The sequence below is a fragment of the Papaver somniferum genome, chromosome 6 (assembly GCF_003573695.1).
Source record: "Papaver somniferum cultivar HN1 chromosome 6, ASM357369v1, whole genome shotgun sequence".
NCBI classification, from domain to species: domain Eukaryota; kingdom Viridiplantae; phylum Streptophyta; class Magnoliopsida; order Ranunculales; family Papaveraceae; genus Papaver; species Papaver somniferum.
The window spans coordinates 123,275,285-123,298,800 of NC_039363.1; the positions used below are offsets into that span (position 1 = coordinate 123,275,285).

Here is a 23,516-nt window from a genome sequence, read left to right on the forward strand (position 1 = left end):
TGACACCCGGTCACTTCTGATAAGGGTTAACCAAAGTCCATCCCCTTATCCTCAGCTGATCTGTATTTAGTACTCCTTCAAGTAGAGTTTCCCCTTAACACTGAATGGACTCTAGATAGTGTTCGCCTATGAAATGACAATATTGCCCATTTCGCACAAATCGGGTGATTTCTTCTTCTTTTCCTCCGTGCGACTCCAAAATACCTAAAACACTCAAAACAAACGTAAAATAAAAAATTCACGAGAAAAAATAGCAAAGAAAGCATAACTACTACATAGTAAATTAGGTGTTTTAGACACCTATCATCGCCATAATCATTTGAATGCTATTGTGATTATGTATGGGTATGAGGTGAGGATTTCATCCTAGGAAACATTGTTTTACATGTGTTTTAAGGAAGTAAGTTCATAAACTTGTTTATGAATAGAAAAATAAATCTCCAGGTGTTATTGGGATTGTTATTCATTGCATATCTTGTGAACATCCAATATGTGTGATTTAGTATAACCCTGACGACTTGTTTGTGTTCTTGGTAAAACTATTCACAAAGGCCTGACTTATGTATTGGTATGACTTTTATTAGTGAAACCGATCTTAAGTAATCACCTGAGATGGTATGGTCGAGTTTGTGATTTGTTGAACCGAATCTGGGTAAAGGGGAACCGATCCTATGAAGAGGTGCAACACATCACAAAGGGGAATCGATCCTTGTATGAGGTGCATCAAGTTTTTAGCAGAAAGGGGAACTGATCCTATGGACATGTGCAAGACGTTTTTAGGCAAAGGGGAACCGATACCATAGACATGGGCAACACATATAAGTTAGATACCATATATATATGGGGAACCGATCCTAGTACCTAGTCAACCGAATTTTGGAAAGCTAGTGGGACTAGGCACAATACTCACATGGAGGTAGAACCGAAACTTGTTTTAGTAGAACCGTTAAACCCATGATTTGTGATTGAGTGTTTCTTAATCAATCACATAGTTCTTGAAAGTCCGATGAACCAATTCTAAACTTGTTTGGAAGTGTGGCAAATCGGTTTCAATATTGTAAGTATGAAAGAGAACTTACAAAGTAAGGATGTCGGCATACTTTGAACACGTACAGTAATGTTTATATTTTATTGTTCAAAGTTATTCCTTAATAGCTACAGGAAGAAAATCCCAGGATCGAAATATAAATAATTTAAGAATGTTTTAATTAAGGTTGTTAATTTTATTTTAGGAAAATGAGAATTAGTAATGTGCATTTACTAGTTGAGATTTTTCAAAGAGATTTTTGGCCATTATTTTGGACAGAGCATTTCCAGGAATTATGGAAACCGAATTTGGAATATATTGAATATCCTTGAGAATATTTTCGGTTTTGGAAATTCCTTGGTTTCCAAACTTCCTTGTCTATAAATACTTGAAGTTTGCATTTCTAGCAAACTAATGCTTCGTGACAACAAACTTCCTCGGTTGTGTTGTTACTGGTGTAGCTGCCTATTCGGAGAGGAGAGTAACCTAATTAGGCGAAATCTCTTAGGGTCGCTCAATTTAAAGTCTTATTTGGGATTGAGAAGCTCTACGAGTACCGTTGGTAGGAAACTAGATAATTGCGGTTTATCTTTTGTTTTCGATTGATTTGATTGACTAATGGTGGTTGAACTTTGATTGCGCCTACTTTTTTTATGCTTGACAATCTTCTCTACTGATATAAGATTCACTCAAACTAGATTGAAGTATCGACATGGATCTTTAGACTGTTGTTAGTGCTAAAGACGATCTTGTGATAATCCATTGTTAACAGACTCCGTTCTGTGCATGATTGATCACAAGAGATTCAAGTTGTTGTGTGCATGTGTTTATTGAAGATCCAAAAAGATTTGAAGACAAAGAAGATATTGAAGATTTCTGATTTGGGGTTCATAATCTTTGGTGTGCACAGTACTTGTTTCGGTATAAGAGGATCCAACTATAATCGGTTTATCCTTGTGATAGATTGGATTGATTAGTTGTGTAGATCAACATCAATACAATTCTTTGTGATTAAAAGTATTGATTGCAAAATCTTAACAATTACCTTTGGTAATTGAACATAAGATAGATCTAAGAACCTGACGAAGGAGTTTATGTTAAGATAAATAGAAGAGCCTTTGTCCGACTCACATCACTTGGTTGAATAGAGTTGATACCAAACATATTTGTTGTTCCTTTACTGTTTGAAATACGAACCAAATGAATTGTTTCAAGTATGTGACTTATTTATAAATTGGAGGCGTGGGAATACAAATGAAACTAGGTGAACTATAGGTTTAGTTGCTTGGTCTCAACTATACGAAGTTGGTTTAATTTTGTGTAGCGGCTTAATCCTGAGAGTATTCAATTCTGGACAAGGTCCCGGGGTTTTTCTTCATTTGCAGTTTTCTCGTTAACAAAATCTTCTTGTGTCATTTACTTTATATTTCCGCATTATAATTGTTTTATTATGATTAAAGTAAATTACACAAACGTTAATTCCTATTTACTTGATAAGCAATCTTATTATGTTTGGCTAAGTCCGAACCTTTTTATCAAGTAAACATACTTCGTTGTTGTATTGTCTCGATCTCGTATCCATAGACGATCACACGAAGTGTGAACCGATTAGTTGCATTGTCTCGACTCAGTCCATAGACAATCACTTTCTGAGAAATGACTTATAGGTAGGAAAAGTTTTAGCTTGAGGTATATTTGGGTACCCTCGCCTTTTCAGAGATCATTATTTAAATACCCCTCTTTTTTCTTTTCTTTGTAAATAAGCCCCTAATGGGTATATTTTAAGTAGATAATGAAAATGAACTAATACTCTTTTGGATAATGAAAATGAACTAATATGTTCTTGACGCGTGAAAACATCAAACCAACCTCCTACGTAGGTTGAATTGACTTAATATAATTTTAGATGTTCCCAAAACTTGACCCTAAAACCTTAAGATATACCCCTCAGAGGTTTTTGTGAAGACCCCTGAAAATGAGGGGTATTTATTCAAGTTCCAGTTTATAGATCTTCACTTCATCTTAAAATGGTATTGGTTTATATATTATTTTAATTCCTAATGGAAATATGGAAAGATTCTTCTACGAAATATGGAAATATGATGTCTTGTTGCCAAAACAAACCACATGAACTCTCCATCCAAACTTTGACAATCTAAATGCATTACTGCATGCAATATCCTAATATCTCATGAGAAGTGCACCAATAGTCCAAGCGTTTAATGTGGATCCCACGTGATCGAATTTTGCGAAAGTAATGTCGCCATTTTGTTTTCATTTCTATACCTTCACTGCCTAAATAATTGATCACATCTAGACATAATTGATCACATCATAACTCATGGTTGTGAGTCAAGATTAAAGTCATAACGTGTTATATGAAAATGATTAGGCTTATTATTCGTCTGGCTAGTTTCAGATAACCTTTCATGAACAAGTCATTGTAGATGGTTCGATTACGGTTCATCCTAACCAGTGTGTATATTCTATTATGTTAATCTCAAGTCAAGTTTTTTATCTGACGGTGATTACTGATTGCTTGATTCCAAAGCTACCTTGGCTTAAATCTAAAGCAACCTTGATCTTGAAAGTCTATATAAGGAGAACCTCAAACAATTGGGATCATTTAATCCCTGACACTATTCTTGTGTGTCCTAGTTGTAAACTAAATTCGCCATCTCCTTTAAACCTTTTTAGGTTTAACGACTAAAAAGATTTCACCTAGGGATTCGTGAAGCCAGGTCCAACTATCTTTATCTTGATAGTTCGTATATCCTGATCTTGTTTTGATTGTTAATCCTTTAGATCCAACAAACAAGATAGATAGAAATCACAAAGTTTCTTCGTCTCAGACTTTGTGATTCCACAAGTATCTACTTGTGAGGTGAATAATAACCTAGGATGCTCTTTGGAGTCATAAGACCGGATTTTAAGGTTTGATAGACTTTATCTATTGCAATCGATTTCCTACCTCATCTTGTTCTTTGATCAGAACGGAAATCACATATAGGCTTATCTGTGGGAGGCAGATTGGTTTAAAGTCTTAAATTGAGTTGAAGCAACTCTTAGGCTGTAAAGGATGTCAGCTAAGGGATTCAATTGCGCCAAGTCTTGCGGGATACAAGAAGCGTATGGAGCGCGACTGTAAATGAATCGATGTGACGGTAGATTCGGTCTCAACCACATTCCAGTCCGAATTTTTGATAGTAGGCTAGTGTCTGTAGCGGCTTAATACAGTTTGGTGTTCAAATCTGGGCTAGTCCCGGGGGTTTTCTGCATTTGTGGTTTCCTCGTCAACAAAATTTCTAGTATCTGTGTTATTTCTTTTCCGCATTATATTATTTATATTTATAATTGGAATATCATAGGTTGTATGTAAAATCAATTCAAGTAGATAAGTCCATCACAATTGTTGGATACGACTTGATTGATATTGGATATTGATCTTTGGAATCGTACAAGTACTCTCATGGAATAATCAGGTTCATAGACTTGTGTCTGTTTATATACTGATTGTGAGAGAAAGAGATATAAGCTTTTCATATAATTCCTGATTGAGATTCATTAAGTTGTAACTCTCGGAATTGTATTTGAGTTTAGTTCATACAGGTTGCCTAAGAAAAAGTTGGTGATGTATTTTGGTACCCCCGCATTTTCACCTTAATTTATATATCATAGAGTTAAAGGATTCCGAAAAATTATTATTTAAATGTTCACGTTTACTTGTGCTATCAAAAAAGGCCCTAGGCCATGAAGTCGTATCTTGTTTTGATAAGATATAGATAAGCCTTCTCATTTGCAACCTTTAAAAGTGCCATGTATTCCTTAAAAAAAAAACATAACTAAGTCTTAAAAATGGTACAACTGATTAATAATACGGTAGTAAGTGAGATACCTTACATAAAAATAAAGAAGTTAGTGAGATAACTTACAAAAAAGTGTTTTTCTTATAATACCTTGCTGTATTCCACAATTGAGATTGTAGTTCAAAGCCCTCGTATTACTTTTTGAAAAAGTGCCTGCCAATACAGCAAAACATATAGTGTTTGTGAGAAAACTTACACAACATAATTACAACAAACAAGTAAAAATGTAAAGATTATTACATATAGAAATATATGTGATATAGCAGGCACAACTTCATACAATCCTTTATGCCTATCATAAATGAATGTAACATGTACATCAAGATTTGTGATATAGGGAGCCAAGTGGGTTAGAAATAGAGTCCAGTTATCTGTAGTCTCCCTTCGGCAAACTATAATCCCTAAAGGTACCAACCTATTTTGTGCATCTAGTCCAGTTACATCCATTAGCATATCACCAAATTTACCAGTAATATGGCAAGCATCTAACCCAATTACACGCCTACACCCATCACTAAATCCTTGTAGTGCTCTTGCAAAACTGATTGTCATACTTTCGAATAAATAGCCACAGATATATCATTATATTTGGTCAGCATATTGCATAAAGTAAGTACAAACATAAAACTAACTTCATAGTTCCCATACAAAGCTTCTAGAACTAAGATCCTAGCTTTCGAGGATGTATGATATGAGATGTTAACGTTAGTTTATGCCAAAAAGTCTTTAACTATTTGATCTGGATTTGGAATAACTTTAAATGCAGTGGTCTTCAGTTTGTCCTTCACCCACTAACAAACATAATACTTATCTGCAGATCTATTATACCCATATGGATCACCTACACATATACGATTCAGCTCCACACTATTAATTGACCCATTACCAGTCTTCCTCCCTTTTGAATAATACACAAACCATGGACAAGTATACTCCTCCTTGAATCTACATATTGCCTTCACTCTCCTAGAATCAGTTAGTCTGATCTTAAATTGACACTCATTCAACACACTGTGAGCTCTCAAATTCCTTTTAAAGGGTTTCTTGCTAGCAAAAGTGGTACCAACAACCATAATACTTGGATCAACAGTGGGTATGTCTTCGTATTCGGGGAACATTGGTTCTTCTTCTACTTTATCAAAATGGTTTTTGTAGTCAGCTTTGAAGTCTTCAAACCAATCAGGTCGTTTTTGTTGAACAGGTTTACCTTCAACTGCATCACCCTCTTCATCAGCCTCTTCATCACTATAATCTATGTCATTAACTTCATTACTATCAAACAATACTTGAGGTTCCATTTGCTCCACAGGGTCACAATCATCAACATCTACATTTTCTATGTTAATAACATAATCATGTGGAAGCATTATATATTCATCCAAATGGTCATCATTCACAATACTTAACCAATAATACCCATTAAAGGTTTCCCTACCTTGATCTTCAACTGCTGGTGATGGTTGACTGCTACACCCTGCATTCCACAAGTTATCATCAACACTGGCCTGACTCAAACATCAATGTTCATTGTTACTTTTAGTCGGTAGATGGTGAAATTTGGATAAGGGGAAAAAGTGTGATTTCAAAACCATAGAAAATACTCAACTCTTATGGAAGAGATTAAGCCATTGGCCCTCAAGGAATGCTTATCCACAATTTCTAGTATACGTCCCCGCGAGACACTCCTGGTCGTGATGCCGTGATTCCTAAGGCACATCTTCAACGAGATACTTCTGCTCACGTAGGTTATGTAGAACGTAAAACGTCCCCGACAGACGTATGAACCAGAACAGCCACAATTCCAGCATGTCTTCACGAGACACAACTGGTTATGATGCCATGATTCATAGTATACATCCTCGATGAGATATTATTGGTCATGTAGGCTATGTAGATGCGTAAAAACGTCCCCATCAGACTTATGACCCAGAGCGGAAACATACATGTTTCCTGTAAGCACGACTCACCCTATTTGATATCAAGGACTGATTCCTAGTACATCATCGCGAGATACACTGGTTATGTATACTCTAGGCTCTGACTCGACTTACTAAGGTTTCCGAATAATTCCTAAGACATCTCCGCGAGATAATCTGGTTATTATGCCTCTGGGCCCTTTCGACAGACTTTCGAGATACACTGGTTATGTATACTTTAGGCCTGCAAGCTTTCCTTTCTTTCCCAAATATGTACCAGCTGACTTTGAAGAGACTCAATCACGTCAGCCAAATCTCAGATGGCCTCAGTCGCGTCATCTAAGTTTCAGAAATCCTCAGTCGCGTCGACCAAGTCTCAGACAGCCTTAATCGTGTCGGCTAAATCTCATACAACCTCAATCATATCAATCAAGCCTCAGATGGCCATATCTGAGCTGATCCAACTCGTATGAAGAGTCTTATACAAATGTAAGACTCAGGCACAAGCCTCACCTAAGGATCAAGCCTATTTCTCAGCGTTTCAAACACACTCACGGATAGTAATTTGGGCCTGAACTGTATATGTCTATCAAAAAATGTGGATAATCTCCATTGAGCTCTGCATGCTCAACAAAGGGACCCACAAGTAATAATACGGTATCCATGTCACATATGTGACCGGTCATGGAGAGAGTAAGCTCAACCCCAGCTTCTCTCACACCCTAAACACAATTTCTGAGGCATTCCATGTCTTTTCACGTGACTCATCTCATTCCTACAAGTCAGAGAATATCTATTTATCTCAGGCAACTCGGTTATATAAAATATTTCCCTATCTCAAAACATCATTGCAAAAGCTGACTCAGCTTCACACAAATAAGGGGATATCAATTAGAGTTCTGGTCTGGCGGTCTACGACACATATGAGAAATACCAGTCCTATTTCTCACCGCGGAAGAGAGTAAAGGCGGTGAAATATATATTCTTGAAGAGATGTGAAAAGTGCTCCGCACGACAAGCAATCCCCATCTTCACCGACCTGAGATTAGAGAATTCAGTTGTATATAAGTCCTCTATTTCTCCAAGATAACACACAACTTTCTCATAAACTCCCATAGTAATTTTTCTTCAAACCCTAGAATTCTCAAATCTCTCTCTTCACATGCTTCCCTCCCTAAGACCATCCCTAACCTCTCATGTGACTGAAGCAGCATTTAAACAACCATTGTGTGTGGTTTATGCGAAGATTGTTCGTTCTCAACCTCCTGTAACTCACTTTCAAAACCCTAGAATCCCACTTATAACCTCTCACTGATTTTAGGTAACTACACAACCTCATTCAAAAAATCCATAAAAATCAATTTTCTTGACAATTGTTAAGCTCAGACTTGTTCATATTCCAATTTCTCAACACCCATTTGTTCATCTAGCATCCTCCTTTTATATGAAATTCTAGGTGATCTCCGAACATGCACATTTACAGAACCAAAACTTTTCTTCTTTTGTGTAACTACTACCTTCTTATCTGTATTATACTCATCTTCAGGGTTAATAACAGTAACATTAATTTCAATGAAACCTTTACGATTAGGTTCAACCTCCTTCCAAAACCTATCAAAATCTCAATCATCCGTCAAATATCTGGCACGTTTGGGTCGACATCATTCATCCACATAAGATTAACCTTTTGTCTTTCACCAAGCCATAACCTAGTATGCAACATTTCCTCAAACATATTTAGATGAATTAGGTCTTTGTCAATGTTGGCGAAAGATAATGTGAGCTTTGTATCTGCCACATGAACACTTATATCCCTATATGGAACATACTCACTGCATAAAATGGGCCAGTTTAGAAATCAATTTACTGATCAAATACATCCAACTAATACTAATAAACAACAATAGAAAAACCTTAATTTACAAACCTTGTATCATTCTTCTTAACTTCCGATTAGTTTTAACAATGATCGAACAACAATGCAACATGGTTTTCGCAGTTATTTGTTCTAATATCGTAAAATATAAAGTTCAAAAAGAAAACATGCGAGATGAGTGAAATATGAATCTCAGTATAGAAAGTTATCATAGAACAATGGTAACCTAAGTTATAATTTCATACTGAACATGACAACATGTTGAAATTATTTATGTTACAAAACATATGCCCATCGATAATTACAGTATAGGGGTCAGTCATAGTAGCAGAAACTAAAAAACTAAACTCGTTGCTGCTTATGATGATTGTACCAAGATAACAGATTAAAACTATCTGCTGCTACTTCAGTTTGTACAAGATATATTATAAATCATGTTAAAGCTATCTGCAGCCAATTTTAGTTTAAGCAACTCCAAAAGGGGAATCCACCCATAAAACTACAGCCAAGTAATCTACTCTTTCTTATCATATGAAAATTTTTGGGTCATGAATTGTTAAGTATCACATACTTAACAATGCTAGATAGATCTTTGTTTTTCTTCAGATCGAATTCAGCAAATCGATATCAAATACTAAATTTCAAAATGACAGTTAAAAGAATATCAACTGAGAACGAAGAATCGAATAGGTAACTTAGAAGGTTACGGGTCTAGGACTACTAGGAAAGCTCTCTGCTTCACATAGTTTTTCATGCTCATACTACCCAGATTCCGTTTTTATGTTCTAATACAAGAGAACAAGTTTGTTAAAGTCAGGATTACATTTATCCTTTAAGACTAAATCATAAAATGCACAACTAAATGTTCGAAGAATAATTAAATTTTCCCCATGCTTCCTGCATATGACAAATTTTTCCTTGTAAAGAAAACTTAGTTACCTATGCATAGCATTCTCATATCGAGCATCGACAAAATGTATAAGGATAATAAATTTAAAAATTAAGCAACCGATACCCTTTAAGTTATTGTGGATATTGCAATTTCCCTCCCTTCCTCCTCCGATTCTTTTTTTTTTTTCTTTGGTCGAATACTATTTACTCCTATTATTGTATTAGTAACACATTTCTTGAACTGAAAGGATTCGAAGAAAAATACGTTATATACAACCAATAAAAGATTCAAAGAAAAACCTTCCCTCCCTCATCACCCCCTTCACATACCATGACAAGGTTAAAAGTATTTCCTATTCGAGCACTATATTTCTTCACTTGAACTTGTTGGAACAATTGTCGATTTCAAACCTGCAAAACAAAAGTTAAACACAAAAACAAGATAGCGGCTGAGTCACGACCAGGTCGCTCTCTTTAAGACGTTTCGTGGCTCTGTCTTGAGTTTTGTGCAAGCAGTTCGTTCTTCATCACAACGCCCCCAAGATAAAACAGTCGAGATAAAAACTCTCTTCAATCCTTCACGCACACAATGAGAGATTGGTCACTTTCACTCTTTCTTATCTTGCTCAGAAAAACTAGTTTTTTGATTCTCAAAAAAAAAAACAACAGTGGTATTGAAAACTTGTTTTGCTTCTGCTTCAAAAACTGATTATTATAGCCCCAAGCAATGAATACGAATTAATGCAAAATAAATTTAATTTATTGCAAAACATTATAAATTTCATAACAGTATAAAACGGGCAAATTAATCGTACCATAATTAGCACAATTATCAACGTAATTAAGGGCAGTAAAACTGGGTTGAAAATTCTTTTCAAAATCAGAAAAATTAACTTTCCAAATTCAAGAGACCTCCCAAGACCCCAAGGCCCCTCTCTCGGAATAATTAAATATATACATATTATTTATATATATATATACCCAATCAGTAGGGGGAGGGATTTGATCCTGAGACCTCACCCTCAAGGTCCAAAATTCTTAACCACTGGGCCAAGCTCGAATTGTTGGTAAAATATACAAAAGAATTATTTTAAAACATATATCCCAACAATCCCCCACTTATATTTTTAAAATCATTGATCAAGATCCGAATAGTTATGTGCATAAGCAAAGATATCTTTCGATTTTGAACCTTTACATAGTATTAAATTCTCTGAACTCTGACATAGAGTGAACACATGTATTTGAACTCTATGGAGAGAACAGATTACTTAATACACACACAACTATACTAAGAGTAAAGTCCTAAACGTCAGCACATTACGGCCTTGTGTTTATCCCAGTTTCAATGAATGTTATAGAGAACTGCCCATGTTCTCATAGAAAGCGGCCACACTTTCTCATTCACATAGGTGAGTCTATCAAAGGTACTCTTGTAGCATGGTACCCCAATATATACAGAGCTATAGAATTCATTAAGAGTTAAAGAACTCAACCTTAACCCTCTTCAGGATATCATGCCATGGGAAAGATGCATGATTCTATCTTCATATCATTTGTGAATCGTTATTCCCTTTGAACCTATTCTTAAATGGGTATCCATCACAAAATGACTCAATTTATAGTGAGCAAAAGTCCCATGCCTTTAGAGGTATACAATACCTTTTCTCTAGCTAATCCTTTCATCAAAGGATCAGCTAAGTTCTCTTCCGACCTAACATGAGCCACACGTACAACACTAGTTGTGAGAAACTCTCTAACTGTGCTGTGCTTTCAACGTATTTGTCGATTCTTACCGTTATAAAAACAGTTATGTACTTCTGCAATAGCCGCGGTACTATCACAGTAGATCATAATAGCTGGTATCAGTCTATCCCATACAGGAATTTAAGAAAACAGGTTTCTCAACCATCCCGCTTCTTCACTAGCTGCTGCTAGTGCTATCAATTCAGACTCCATCGTAGATTGAGCCAGAATTGTATGTTTCTTTGACTTCCAAGACACAACGCCACCAGCAATATTAAACAAATATCCACCAGTGGCCTTAGAGTCATCTGTAAGAGAGTTCCAATCAGCATCGCAGTATCCTTCAAGGACTGCAGGAAACCTCTTATAGTGTAATCCTAGGTTAACGGTATTTTTAAGATAACGCATAACCCTCTCAACTGCATTCCAGTGTTCCAAACCAGGACAACTGGTAAACCTGCATGAAACCCCCACTGCATATGCAATGTCTGGTCTGGTATAATCAGTTGCATAACTAAGACTACCAATTATACTAGCATATTCAGATTGTCTAACGCTATCACCAGTATTCTTACACAATTTAACACTAGAATCAAAAGGAGTACTCACAGGTTTACAATCAAAATAATTGTACTTCTTTAAAATCTTTTCAATATAATGAGACTGATCCAAAGAAATACCATCATTAGTTCTAGTAATCTTAATTCCCAGAATTACACTAGCTTCACCCAAATCTTTCATTTCAAAGTTAGACTTAAGCATATTCTTAGTTTCTTCAACCACAAACAAGTTTGAACCAAAAATCAACAAATCATCCACATACAAGAAAATCATGATGCATGCATTGTTTTCAAACTTATGATATATGCATTTGTCACTTTCATTAATTCTGAAACTATGTGGAATCATCAAATTATCAAATTTTTCGTGCCATTGCTTAGGAGCTTGTTTTAGAACATACAGTGATTTATCTAACTTACACACTTTATGTTCTTGGCCAGGAACAACAAAACCTTCAGGTTGTTCCATGTAAATTTCTTCTTCTAATTCACCATTCAAAAAAGTTGTTTTAACATCCATTTTATGAACAACAAGATTATGCACATCAGCAACAATAATCAAAACACGAATAGAAGTCAATCTTGTAACAGGAGAATAAGTATCAAAGAAATCTACATCTTCTCTTTGTCTAAATCCTTTAGATACCAACCTAGCTTTGTGTTTGTCTACTGAACCATCAGGGATCAACTTCCTTTTAAGTACCCATTTACAACCTATTGCTTTGCAACCAGGGGGTAAATCTGCTAGGTTCCAAGTTCCATTAAGATTATGGGAGTCCATTTCATTATCTATGGCTTCTTGCTAAAAACCGGATTCAGGTGAATTAAGTGCCTCTTGAAGACTAGAAGGGTCTTCCTCTAGGGTATAAACTTCAAAGTCAGAACCATAGTCTGTCGCAATCCTAGCCCTTTTGCTACGCCTAGGTTCAATTTCAGCGTCTCTACTTTCTGCAGTTCTAGGTTCTTCTATTCTAAGTTCATAACTTGTACTAGGTAGAGAACCCCCACTATTTCTATATTTAAAAGGAAATCTATCTTCAAAGAAATCATCATCAATAGATTCAATAAAAACTTTATTATTAAGATTAAAAAATTTATAAGCTTTACTGTTTTGAGCATACCCAACAAAAACACATTCATAAGTTTTACTAGCTAGCTTTGATCTTTTAGGATCAAGAATACGAGCATAAGCCAAACAACCCCATACTTTAAAATAGATACATTTGGTTTTCTGTTTTTCCATAGTTCATACGGTGAAATTTTAGTTTTTGAATTTGTAACACGATTCAAGACATAACAAACTGTCAACAAAATTTCTCCCTACCAATGAGGGGCAGCACCAGAACTCAACAAACATGCAGTCACAAGAGTAGTAAAAGTACGATTCTTTCTTTCAGCTTTTCCATTCATTTCAGGGTTATAAGGAGCAGTTTTTTCATGTATAATTCCAGAAGATTCATAAATTTCAGTGAATGGTTTAGAATCATATTCAGTTCCCCTATCACTACGAAATCTCTTAATTTTCCTACCAAATTGATTTTCAACTTCCGCAATAAAAACCTTAAATTTTTCAATAGCTTCATTCTTATGACTTAGCAAGTAAACATAGGTATAATTAGAATAATCATCAATAAAAGTCATGACATATCTTTTTCCATTTCTAGTTAATATACCTTCATATTCACACAAATCAGAATGCACTAACTCTAAAAGCTCAGATTCTCTAACAACAGATTTATGGGAACTCTTGGTTATTTTTGCTTGACTACAAGATTCACACTTTTCAAAGTCATGCATGGATAGTTTTGGAATAAAACCTTGTTTGCACATAGTATCTACTGATCTATTGTTCACATGACAAAGTCTAGCATGCCAAACATTAAAAGTACACACCATATAAGAAGAAGATGCAATTTTATTCATTTAAATATTAAGCTTAAACATTCCATCAGCAGCATAACCTCTTCCTACAAACACTCTGTTTTTAGTAATTGTGTAAACATCAGATCCAATAGTTTGATACAACCCAGCCTTGTTGAGAAGATAGCCGGAAACAAGATTCTTTCTCATTTATGGAGTGTGGGGGACATCTTTCAGCATAATTTTCTTACCAGAAGTAAACTTCAGTTCTACCGTACCATAACCTTTCACAATAGTGGTATGGGAGTCTCCTAACAACACTTTCTTATCCTTGATTTCTTCATAGCTCTTAAATAGGGACCTATCAAAAAAACAATGGAGCGAAGCACCACTGTCTATCCACCACCCATCGGTTCCACCAACCATGTGAATCTCTGGATCAGAAACCATGGCAATTATAACGCTTTCAGCGGCATTAGCTTGTGCGTTATTCTTTCCTTTGTTATTACTGCAATCCCTAGACATGTGGTTTGGTTTACCGCATGCATATGGGTGTGGGTTCTTGTTTTGATTAGGTTTTCCTTTCTTTTGGTTCTGGTCAGGTTTCATCGGTTTTTTCTTAGGTTTTAAACTCGGTTGAGTCTGATTCTTATTGTTGGAAACGATAAGAATCTCTTCCTTTCTGTCTTGTTTCCGTTCTTCCTCTTCAAACCTGAGCTTAACAATCAAACTTTCAAGAGAAAATTCCTTAGTTTTATGACGCAAAGCATTACGAAAATCTTTCCAAGATGGGGGTAGTTTATCAATTAGTACAGATACTTGAAATTGTTCATCAGTTTTCATACCTTCCGTCATAATTTCATGAGCTATATTCTGAAGTTCATGAGCCTGAGCAACGACTGATTTTTCATCTACCATTTGATATCTCAGGTAGAGGCTTACAACATATTTCTTCGATCCAGCTTCTTCAGTGTCATATTTTTTTTGTAAGGCATCCCACACATCTTTAGCAGTATCAAATGTGGAGTAATATTCATATAGATCGTCAGACAAAGCATTCAGAATATAGTTTTTGCAATCAAAGTCATTATTAATCCATTTGTCATAGGCTTTTTGTTTTTCTTCAGCAGTTTGGGTCACAACAGGTTCTTCAGTTTGCTGAGGAGTTGCACTTGTTGCGGCTGGAGTTGCTTTTTTCGCAGCTTCTTCATCTTGTGGATTAGATGGTTTGATGGACGTCACCTTCATGTGCAACTTCATCAGTTTGAGGTAGAAAAACAACTTTAGCTTCCATCTTATGAAATGAAGTCCTTCAAACTTGAACGGCTTGTTGATATCAACAACGATTTTCTTTTCAGATTCCATGGCAGAAAGATACGTCTTAAAATTTTTGGAACAATTGCCGATTTCAAACCTTCAAAACAAAAGTTAAGCACAAAAACAAGATAACGGCTGAGTCACGACCAGGTCGCTCTCTTTAAGACGTTTCGTGGTTCTGCCTTGAGTTTTGTGCAAGCAGTTCGTTCTTCGTCACAACTCCCCCAGGATAAAACAGCCGAGATAAAAACTCTCTTCAATCCCTCATGCACACAATGAGAGGTTGATCACTTTCAGTCTTTCTTATATTGCTCAGAAAAACTAGTCTCTTGATTCTAAAAAAAAAAGTGGTATTGAAAACTTGTTTTGCTTCTGCTTCAAAAACTGATTATTATAGCCCCAAACAATGAATACGAATTAATGCAAAATAAATTTAATTTATTGCAAACATTATAAATTTAATAACAATATAAAACGGGCAAATTAATCATACCATAATAAGCACAATTATCAACGTAATTAAGGGCAGTAACTGGGTTGAAAATTCTTTTCAAAATCAGCAAAAATAAATTTCCAAATTCAAGAGACCTCCCAAGACCCCAAGGACCCGCTCCCGGAATAAATAAATATATACATATTATTTATATATATATACCCAATCAGTAAGGGGAGGGATTTGATCCTGAGACCTCACCCTCAAGGCCCAAAATGCTTAATCATTGGGCCAAGTTCGAATTATTGATACAATATAAAAAAGAATTATTTTAAAACATATATCCCAACATAACTAACTTGGAAACCTAAGTTCTAATTTGAACTTAGTCATCGTAGAACAATGGTAACCTAAGTTCTAATTTCATAACAAATTTCTTTCTGTAAGACACATTCAATACCATATGTCTTGGTTAGTTTCATGGAATGTATGTACCTAATAACTTTACAAGCGGGTAAAATGACACACACAGAATAACATTCAAACCCAGGAATAGAAACACACTAAATTTCAAGTACCAAAAATATGAAAAAGAACAAGACAACATGGTTGAAATAATAGGATGTCAAATTTTACCCAATTTTTAACACCCAGGTAGCAACCGAAACCCTAAATTTCATAAAATCAATTCCCCTAATCAAATACTCCTAACTAGAGCAAAATCAGTAGATGATATGCTTGATTACTTATTGTAACTAGACCTAGTCAGTCATATTGTGTGGTTTCGAAGGATTAAGTAATTCCTAATAAGTTCTGAAGTAATTCATCTACCACCTTCTCCATACATCAAGACACGTATGCATGTAATATCCAGTAACAAAACCATAATCTTAGTATACAATGAGACATTTATGTATGTAAGTTCTGAAGTAATTAATAACAATAAAAAAAATCTAGTTCACAAACCTTTATCAATTACAGAAAATATCAACAAAAACAACAAAAAATATCAACAAAAACAACAAAAAATTCTTATTAGACAGATAAAATTGAGAAAAATTAGAACCCCAAGTTGCATATGCTGGTATTAATGCAAGATCAGAGACTGCTATCATGCAAGATCAAATCCATTCAGAACACCATTAAGGTTTAGAAATCATACCTTTTTTTCATCTGATTCTTCCCTTTAACTATCTTCATTGCATCTAAAGTTCAACAAAATCTTCGATTTCTTCTTAGTTCAACAAAATCTTCAATTTCTCTAACGATTTCCAGAGATGAAAAGGGAGGAAAAGAGAGAACATAACGAGAAAGGGAGGGAAGAAATGAAACCCTCACTTCTCTTGGGGGAAAAGAGAGAACAAGAAGAGAAAGGGAGGGAAAAAATGAAACCCTCGCTTTTCTATACACTTTTTATTATACAAAAAGTATATCGGAAATTTCGCAGTTTTGCTTTTATCTCAACCTAACAGAATTTTGGATAAAAGTTGTATTTTAGCCATTATCAAAATAACAGTGTACTTTAACAAATATCACATAGTGTATTCTATGAAAATCCTTTAAATTAGAATCCTATTATTGAGGCATTGAAAGTCAATGATCTTTTGGGGTTTTTTAGGGTTATGAAACAGTAAATGAGGTTATCCCTTAATGCATCATATTCCTAAAGTCTATTATACCCTTACCTAAATTAACTATTCATAAAAATAAAATAAAAATCCTAATATTATAATCTTCCATTCTCCTTCTCATTTACGATCATGATGAAGTGATGATCATGATTTCATCATAATGAAGATCATAAAAAAATAAAAAAAATAAATCTATTATCTTCTCCCCATCCTTCTCTTCTCATTCATAAATTGTGAAAAGATGATGAGCATAATTTCATCATGATGAGGATGATGATCATCGAGAAAACTCAAAACTATTTTCTTCTCGTTCTCCTTCTCATTCAAAGATCATGATAAAGATGATGATCATCATAGAAAGAAAAAACTAAGAAAACCCACTATTTTTTTTTGTTTTAAATGGTTAAAAAAATCAAATTCGATGAATTTCGGATAAAAAAAAGAACAATTTTTGAAAGTAATTACGGCTGGGAGTTCTTAGATTCCCAACCGTGAATCAAGATTACGGATGGTATAGTTTGTCGACCCAACCGAGAGTCCATGTTTCGTCTTGGTTTCTCCAACCGAAAGTTTTTTCGATTTTTTTTTTGGTTTTCAGAACTAGTTACGGCTAGGTTTTTCCATCCGTAACTGCACTTCGACTTGGTTTTCGGCTAGAATAATTTGTCGACCCAACCGTAGAAAGAAAAAACGGTTGGGAAATAATGATGTTCCAAGCCATATTTTACGGTGGGGAAATAAAGAACTTCTAGCCGAAATCATTTTTCCGATTATTTTTGTTTTTAGAACCAGTTAAGGCTAGGTTTCCCAGCCGTAACAGCAGTTTCGGCTAGGTTTTCCTCGCTGTAACTGGTTCTGAAAACCAAAAACATCAGAAAACTGATTTCGGCTGGAAAAATCAAGCCGAAACATGTATTTTCAGCTGGGAATCTAAAAACAAAAAAAATGTATCATAAAAAAAAAAACTTTAAAATCTCAATAGTAGAAATTATTTAACTCCTAAAATATATATTTTCTATTATAAGTGAACCCTCAAATAGTCAAATGTGCTTAAAAAAAACTCTCTAAATGTGTATTCGTATTTAAACAAATTAATTTATACACAAAAAGTTTCCTTTGGTGGGGATCCAAATGTTTCTTGCTTGAGGGTCACGTACTGAAAGTCGTCGTCGATCTTGATGTGCAAGTCTCTTCAGCCATTTATAGAAGAAGATTATATTGCATATTCAAAAACCAGAAACTGGTGCAACATGAGTCATGTGGTGCGTATAAACTGGCTGGAGCATCTGATTACTTCGTCTAGCTTCATTTTTTCTCTGCTTCTTACCTTCTTTGTGTTGTTCTTGTTCGTCCTGTTTAGTTCAAAAGCTAAGCAGTACTACTACAAAACCAGCAATAAACACAAGTTACCACCTTCACCATCAAAGCTACCTTTTATAGGAAACATTCACCATATAACCTCCTCACCTCATCTTTCATTTCACCTTCTGTCTCAAGAATATGGACCACTGATGTTTTTCTACCTTGGCGGAGTTCCGACCCTTATAGTCTCATCTGCTGCCGTGGCTGAAGCAATCCTAAAAACAAATGATTTAGTTTGTTCAAGTAGACCCACTTCGAGGATCTCCAAGCGGCTATTGTATGACAATAAGGACCTCGTTGTAGCTCCGTACGGCGAGTATTGGAGGCAAATTAGAAAAATGTGCATGTTGCAACTCTTAAGTCCGAAAAGAGTCCAAATGTATCGGTTTGTTAGGGAAGAAGAAACAGCTCTGATGATCAAGATGATAAGTCAGAAGTCTGCTTCTAGTTTAAGTTCTTCTTCAGGGAATTTGGTAAATTTGAGCGAAGAACTATCATTGCTCTTGAATAACATAATCTGTAGAGTATCATTAGGGAAGAAGTATAGTGAAGAGGAGGGTGGTGGGAAGGGCTATAAGAATATGATTAATGAGTTGCAAGAATTATTGGGTGCTGTTGATATTGGAGATTATCAACCTTTACTTTGTTGGTTGAAATATTTTAACGGTTTGCATTCAAGAAAAAGAGCTTCAAAGTTACTGATCGGTTTCTTGAACAAGTAATCGAAGATCATGTATCGACGAGAAACATAAAGAAAAAGAGTGATCAAGAGGAAGATTTTGTGGATGTTTTACTTGACATTGAAAAGCAAGGCTCAATTGGTCTTCCTTTCACCAGAGATAACATCAAAGCCATTATTTTGGTAACTAATCTGTTTCCCACATCTTTAATCTTTTTTTTCTTTAATTTTTTTTTTTTTTTGGATTTTTTAGTGAGTTTCGTTTTTTTGGTCTTCGGGCAGATAATCTTCACATAAAAATCAGCTTATATTACAAGATTTGAACTTTTAATTGCGTACGTAGGAGCCTATGTCACATATGCTTAATCTCTGCTGCTTTCAAGGGAAAAACAATTAAAAAGAAATGAAACTCTATCACCTTAGACTATAGTATTTCTTCTAAATTAATAATCCTGCAAGTTGGAGCAAAAATTCAATACATAATATAATTTTATAAGATAAGAATTAGGGGAGAAAAAAGAGTCTTTTTTATAACCTTTTCGGCTTTTCCTTTTATAAAAGAGTGCACCAGGAATAGATTAGGACATAGCAAAGACAAATCTGACATTTTAAAAAAAAAAAGTATGAAGGATTCACTAGTCTAATGCAGCCACATGTTTAGTGTCATGGCTATATATCTAGAGCCGTGGAGTAGAAGATGAGTGATGAACGGTGTTCTTATTTTAATCTCTCAATTTACTCCAAATGTTTGCGTAGGACATGTTTTCAGCTGGGACTGACACCACATACACGGTCATAGAATGGACAATGGCTGAACTTATGAAGCATCCTGAAGCCATGAAGAATGTACAAGAGGAAGTTAGAAGTATCACCAAAGGTCAATCGAAAGTCACCGAAGAACTTATTCAGCAAATGCACTACTTAAAGTCAGCTATTAAGGAAACTTTGTTACATCCTCCTATTCCGTTATTAGTTCCACGCCTATCAACAGAAGACATTAAAGTCAATGGGTATGACATTCCTGCGAAAACAACAATCATTGTAAATGCTTGGGCTATCGGAAGAGACCCAGACTCATGGGAGGAGCCAGAAAAATTCTGTCCGGAAAGGTTCTTAAATGGAGGATCAAGTTCTGAAATTGATTTCAAAGGTTTTGATTTTGAGTTGGTTCCGTTTGGAGCTGGAAAAAGAGGATGTCCAGGGATTCATCTTGCCATGGCTACAGTAGAACTTGCATTAACTAACCTTCTGAACGAATTCAACTGGGAGATGCCAAATGGATTGATGAATGAGGATCTAGACATGGTTGAAGGTACAGGACTTACAGTTCATAAAAGATCTGCCTTAGTTCTTTTGGCTACACCATATGTAAGTTAAACGCTCAGGATGTACTCCGAGTTTGATTGTGCATTTTTTATTTGTATGCTCTTAGTGAGTAACCAGTTTTTGCTGATAGTACTAGTTATGAGCCAATATTATATATTAACAGTAAGAATATTTATATTTTTTTGTTGATTGATGGTGAACTGTGTCGTGATAAGCAAAAGATTAACGAAGAAGCAAAGAAGTTTTATGAGGAGCTTTTCAATGAAGAGGTGCATGTCAGGCCATCATTTGATGAGCTTGTTCTTCCTAGTTTAGTGTACAACAAAGTATCAGTAGCCAATAGAGGAAGATGAGGTGAAGCAGGTAATTTGGAGTTTTGGTAACAACAAACCCCTGGATCTGATGGCTATACTATGGAATTCTTTAAATCTATATGGGAGATCATCAAAGTGGACTTAATGGCAGTTATGAAAGAATTTGAACAAACAGGAAAGTTAGACTGGAGGTTGAATTGCACAAATATAATAGTGATACCAAAATGTGATGGTGCTTCTTCTCTGCACTATTTAGACCAATCAGTTTAGTTGGTGGAATTTACAAAATAATTTCTAAGTTACTTGCTGACAGATTAAAACATGTGCTTCCTTCAATGATTTCAGAATTTCAAGGAGCTTTTGTTGATAGCAGACAGATTACAGATGGTATCTTGATTGCTTCAGAATTGATTGATTCAAGGAAAATAGTTGATATTCCTGGTTTAGTGGTTAAAGTGGACCTAGCAAAAGCTTTTGATAATGTAAGATGGGGTTGTTTGGATTACACATTTACTAGATTTGGTATCACAATATAATGCGGAAAAAGAGAAATGCAAGACACCAGAAATTTTGTTAACAAGAAACTATACATGCAGAAAATCACCAGGACCTCGTCGAGCTTGAACACCTGAATTAAATCACTACAAACACTAACTTACTATCATATTTCAGAATGAAATGTAGTTGATACCGAATTAACCCTCCAAAAAGTTCAGTTGTAGTCGTATTCCTTACGTCTCTTGAACCTCACAAGATTCCACACACTTGATTTTCTTAGTTAACGTCCTTTACATCCGAAAAGTTGCTTCAACCTCAGTGAAGACTTTTGATACCTATCTTTCTCTATCAGATAAGCATATTTGATTTAGGTTTGGAAATCTATATGCAGCAGACAAAGTCCAACAAACCTCACAAATCCGAAACACTTACACTATACTAGCAAAGAATCCCGGGTTGCTAACCATCTCTCAAGAGCAATCCAAACAAATCAAAGAAGAATTCATATATCTTTCTTGAGAAATCACAAAGTCTGAGACGAAGAGAACTTTGTGATTTCTATATACCTATCTTGTTCCTGATCTAAAGTTCGTGAACCTCAATAACCAGTAGAAAAAGATCCGGATACAAGAACGTTCTTAAGTGAAATCCTCAAAGATAGTCTAACCGGGCTTAATATAATCGGGTTTCACAAATCCTTAAGTGAAGTCTTCAAATTCGTAACCTAGAATACTATTTTATCAAGAACCTAGGTTACAGAAGACGACTCTAACTTTGCAAATATGACATAATATTTCCATGGATTTAGAAATCTTGTTGCAAAAGTCTCTCTATTTATATATTTTCAAGGCTACAGATAGCTTTGAATTCAAGCTAAGGTTATCTTGACATCCAAGCAAACACTTTCTCAGTTCAGATGAAATTCTTATTAGGAATTCATGTAAGCATGTGAAAAGTCTTCCTTGAAATTACACAGAAGCATATGCACTATGATCCAGGGTTCTGGATCCGTGCACAATGATAGTCAATAGAGGCAAGTATGCCTTTGAACTTTCCTACAGTAAGGCGTTCAATAACACTCAAGACTAAACAATGATCCACAAGCCCAGAGTGTTTTTTTTTTGATCAATCAAAGAGAATAGATTAAAAGGAACACAAGTCATGTGCGGGCGAATATAACTGACATAAAGCGAAAAGCCAACCAAAAAAATAACAAAACAAGAATGAAGCTGAAATAAAGTTGTAAACCACAACAAAAGACCACACTGCCTATTGACAAAACAATTAAGACCGCTTCCTATTGACAATTAACAACTCGAACGGGGGAGATTGTTAGAGCACTGCTCGGTCAAACTCGCTAGCGTCGCTATCTCAAGCTTGCTTGTCAAGTTTAGTGACCAAAACTATAAGTCTTGATTTCTAGTCTACTTATAGCTATGTCTCAGACTAGGATAGATTATGTAGTTGAGCTTTAGACTTCACGGTGTTCATCAATTGAAGACGAAGAACTACTAAGGAGAGCTTGTGGAACTTCATCAACGAAAGGTATGTGGAGACCGAAACTCACATATCACTCGGAAAGTCTATTTCTACTCTTATATTGAGACAAAAGTCGTATAGCTATATAGTTTTTGATTATACACATTTGACATTTCGAGCTGAGTTTAAATTGCTTACATATTTCTCGGAATATGTGTTGGTAAGCTTTCGCTTTAACCAAGTTCATCTTATATTCTTGACGAAAGTCAAAGATGATCATATGAAAATCTCCTGGTAACATCTTACATTATTTGTGTGAGACAGTCATTTGATGTAAACCTGGAATGTTTCGTATTGATTATTTCAATAACTTGAAAAATTGCTTTGATGTTAATAGTTTGTGAAAACAACTATTGTCACCTCTAAGAATGTTTCAATGATTGAAATAGAGTTTAGAACACTTAACCATAATTAGATTATAGACATAGTATGCGTACTTGCATATATGTTGATCCAAGACCGGTATAGTATGCATACCCATAAGCGTACTGGCGAGGTCAAGTAAAGTCCGGGAGCCTTGGTATGCATACTCGTACGCATACTGGCAAACTCAGTTGAAGTCTGGGAACTATTGTATGCATACCCATACGCGTACTGAATTCAACTATTGTTTTGGATGTGTGATAGTATGCGTACCCGTTCGCATACTGTCAGACACAGTCCAAGTCCGGCTAC

At 35.3% G+C, this 23,516-nt stretch overlaps 1 protein-coding gene across 1 annotated transcript; it reads left to right on the plus strand.

The window, feature by feature from the left end:
* Positions 1-18,862: 18,862 nt before the first annotated feature.
* On the plus strand, positions 18,863-20,683 carry LOC113291423 (cytochrome P450 71A1-like). Its single transcript, XM_026540960.1, has 3 exons — positions 18,863-19,099; positions 19,165-19,347; positions 19,921-20,683. Exons 1-3 carry the CDS (start codon positions 18,863-18,865, stop codon positions 20,539-20,541), a joined length of 1,041 nt encoding a protein of 346 aa, XP_026396745.1. The 3' UTR covers positions 20,542-20,683.
* Positions 20,684-23,516: the final 2,833 nt, after the last annotated feature.

Bases quoted from the DNA above. Each gene is read 5' to 3' on its own strand.
- LOC113291423 (XM_026540960.1), top strand. From the start codon at position 18,863: ATGTATCGGTTTGTTAGGGAAGAAGAAACAGCTCTGATGATCAAGATG. The intron at 19,100-19,164 runs GTTGATATTGGA...TTTGCATTCAAG, and splicing joins TGCAAGAATTATTGGGTGCT to AAAAAGAGCTTCAAAGTTAC. The intron at 19,348-19,920 runs GTAACTAATCTG...ATGTTTGCGTAG, and splicing joins ACATCAAAGCCATTATTTTG to GACATGTTTTCAGCTGGGAC.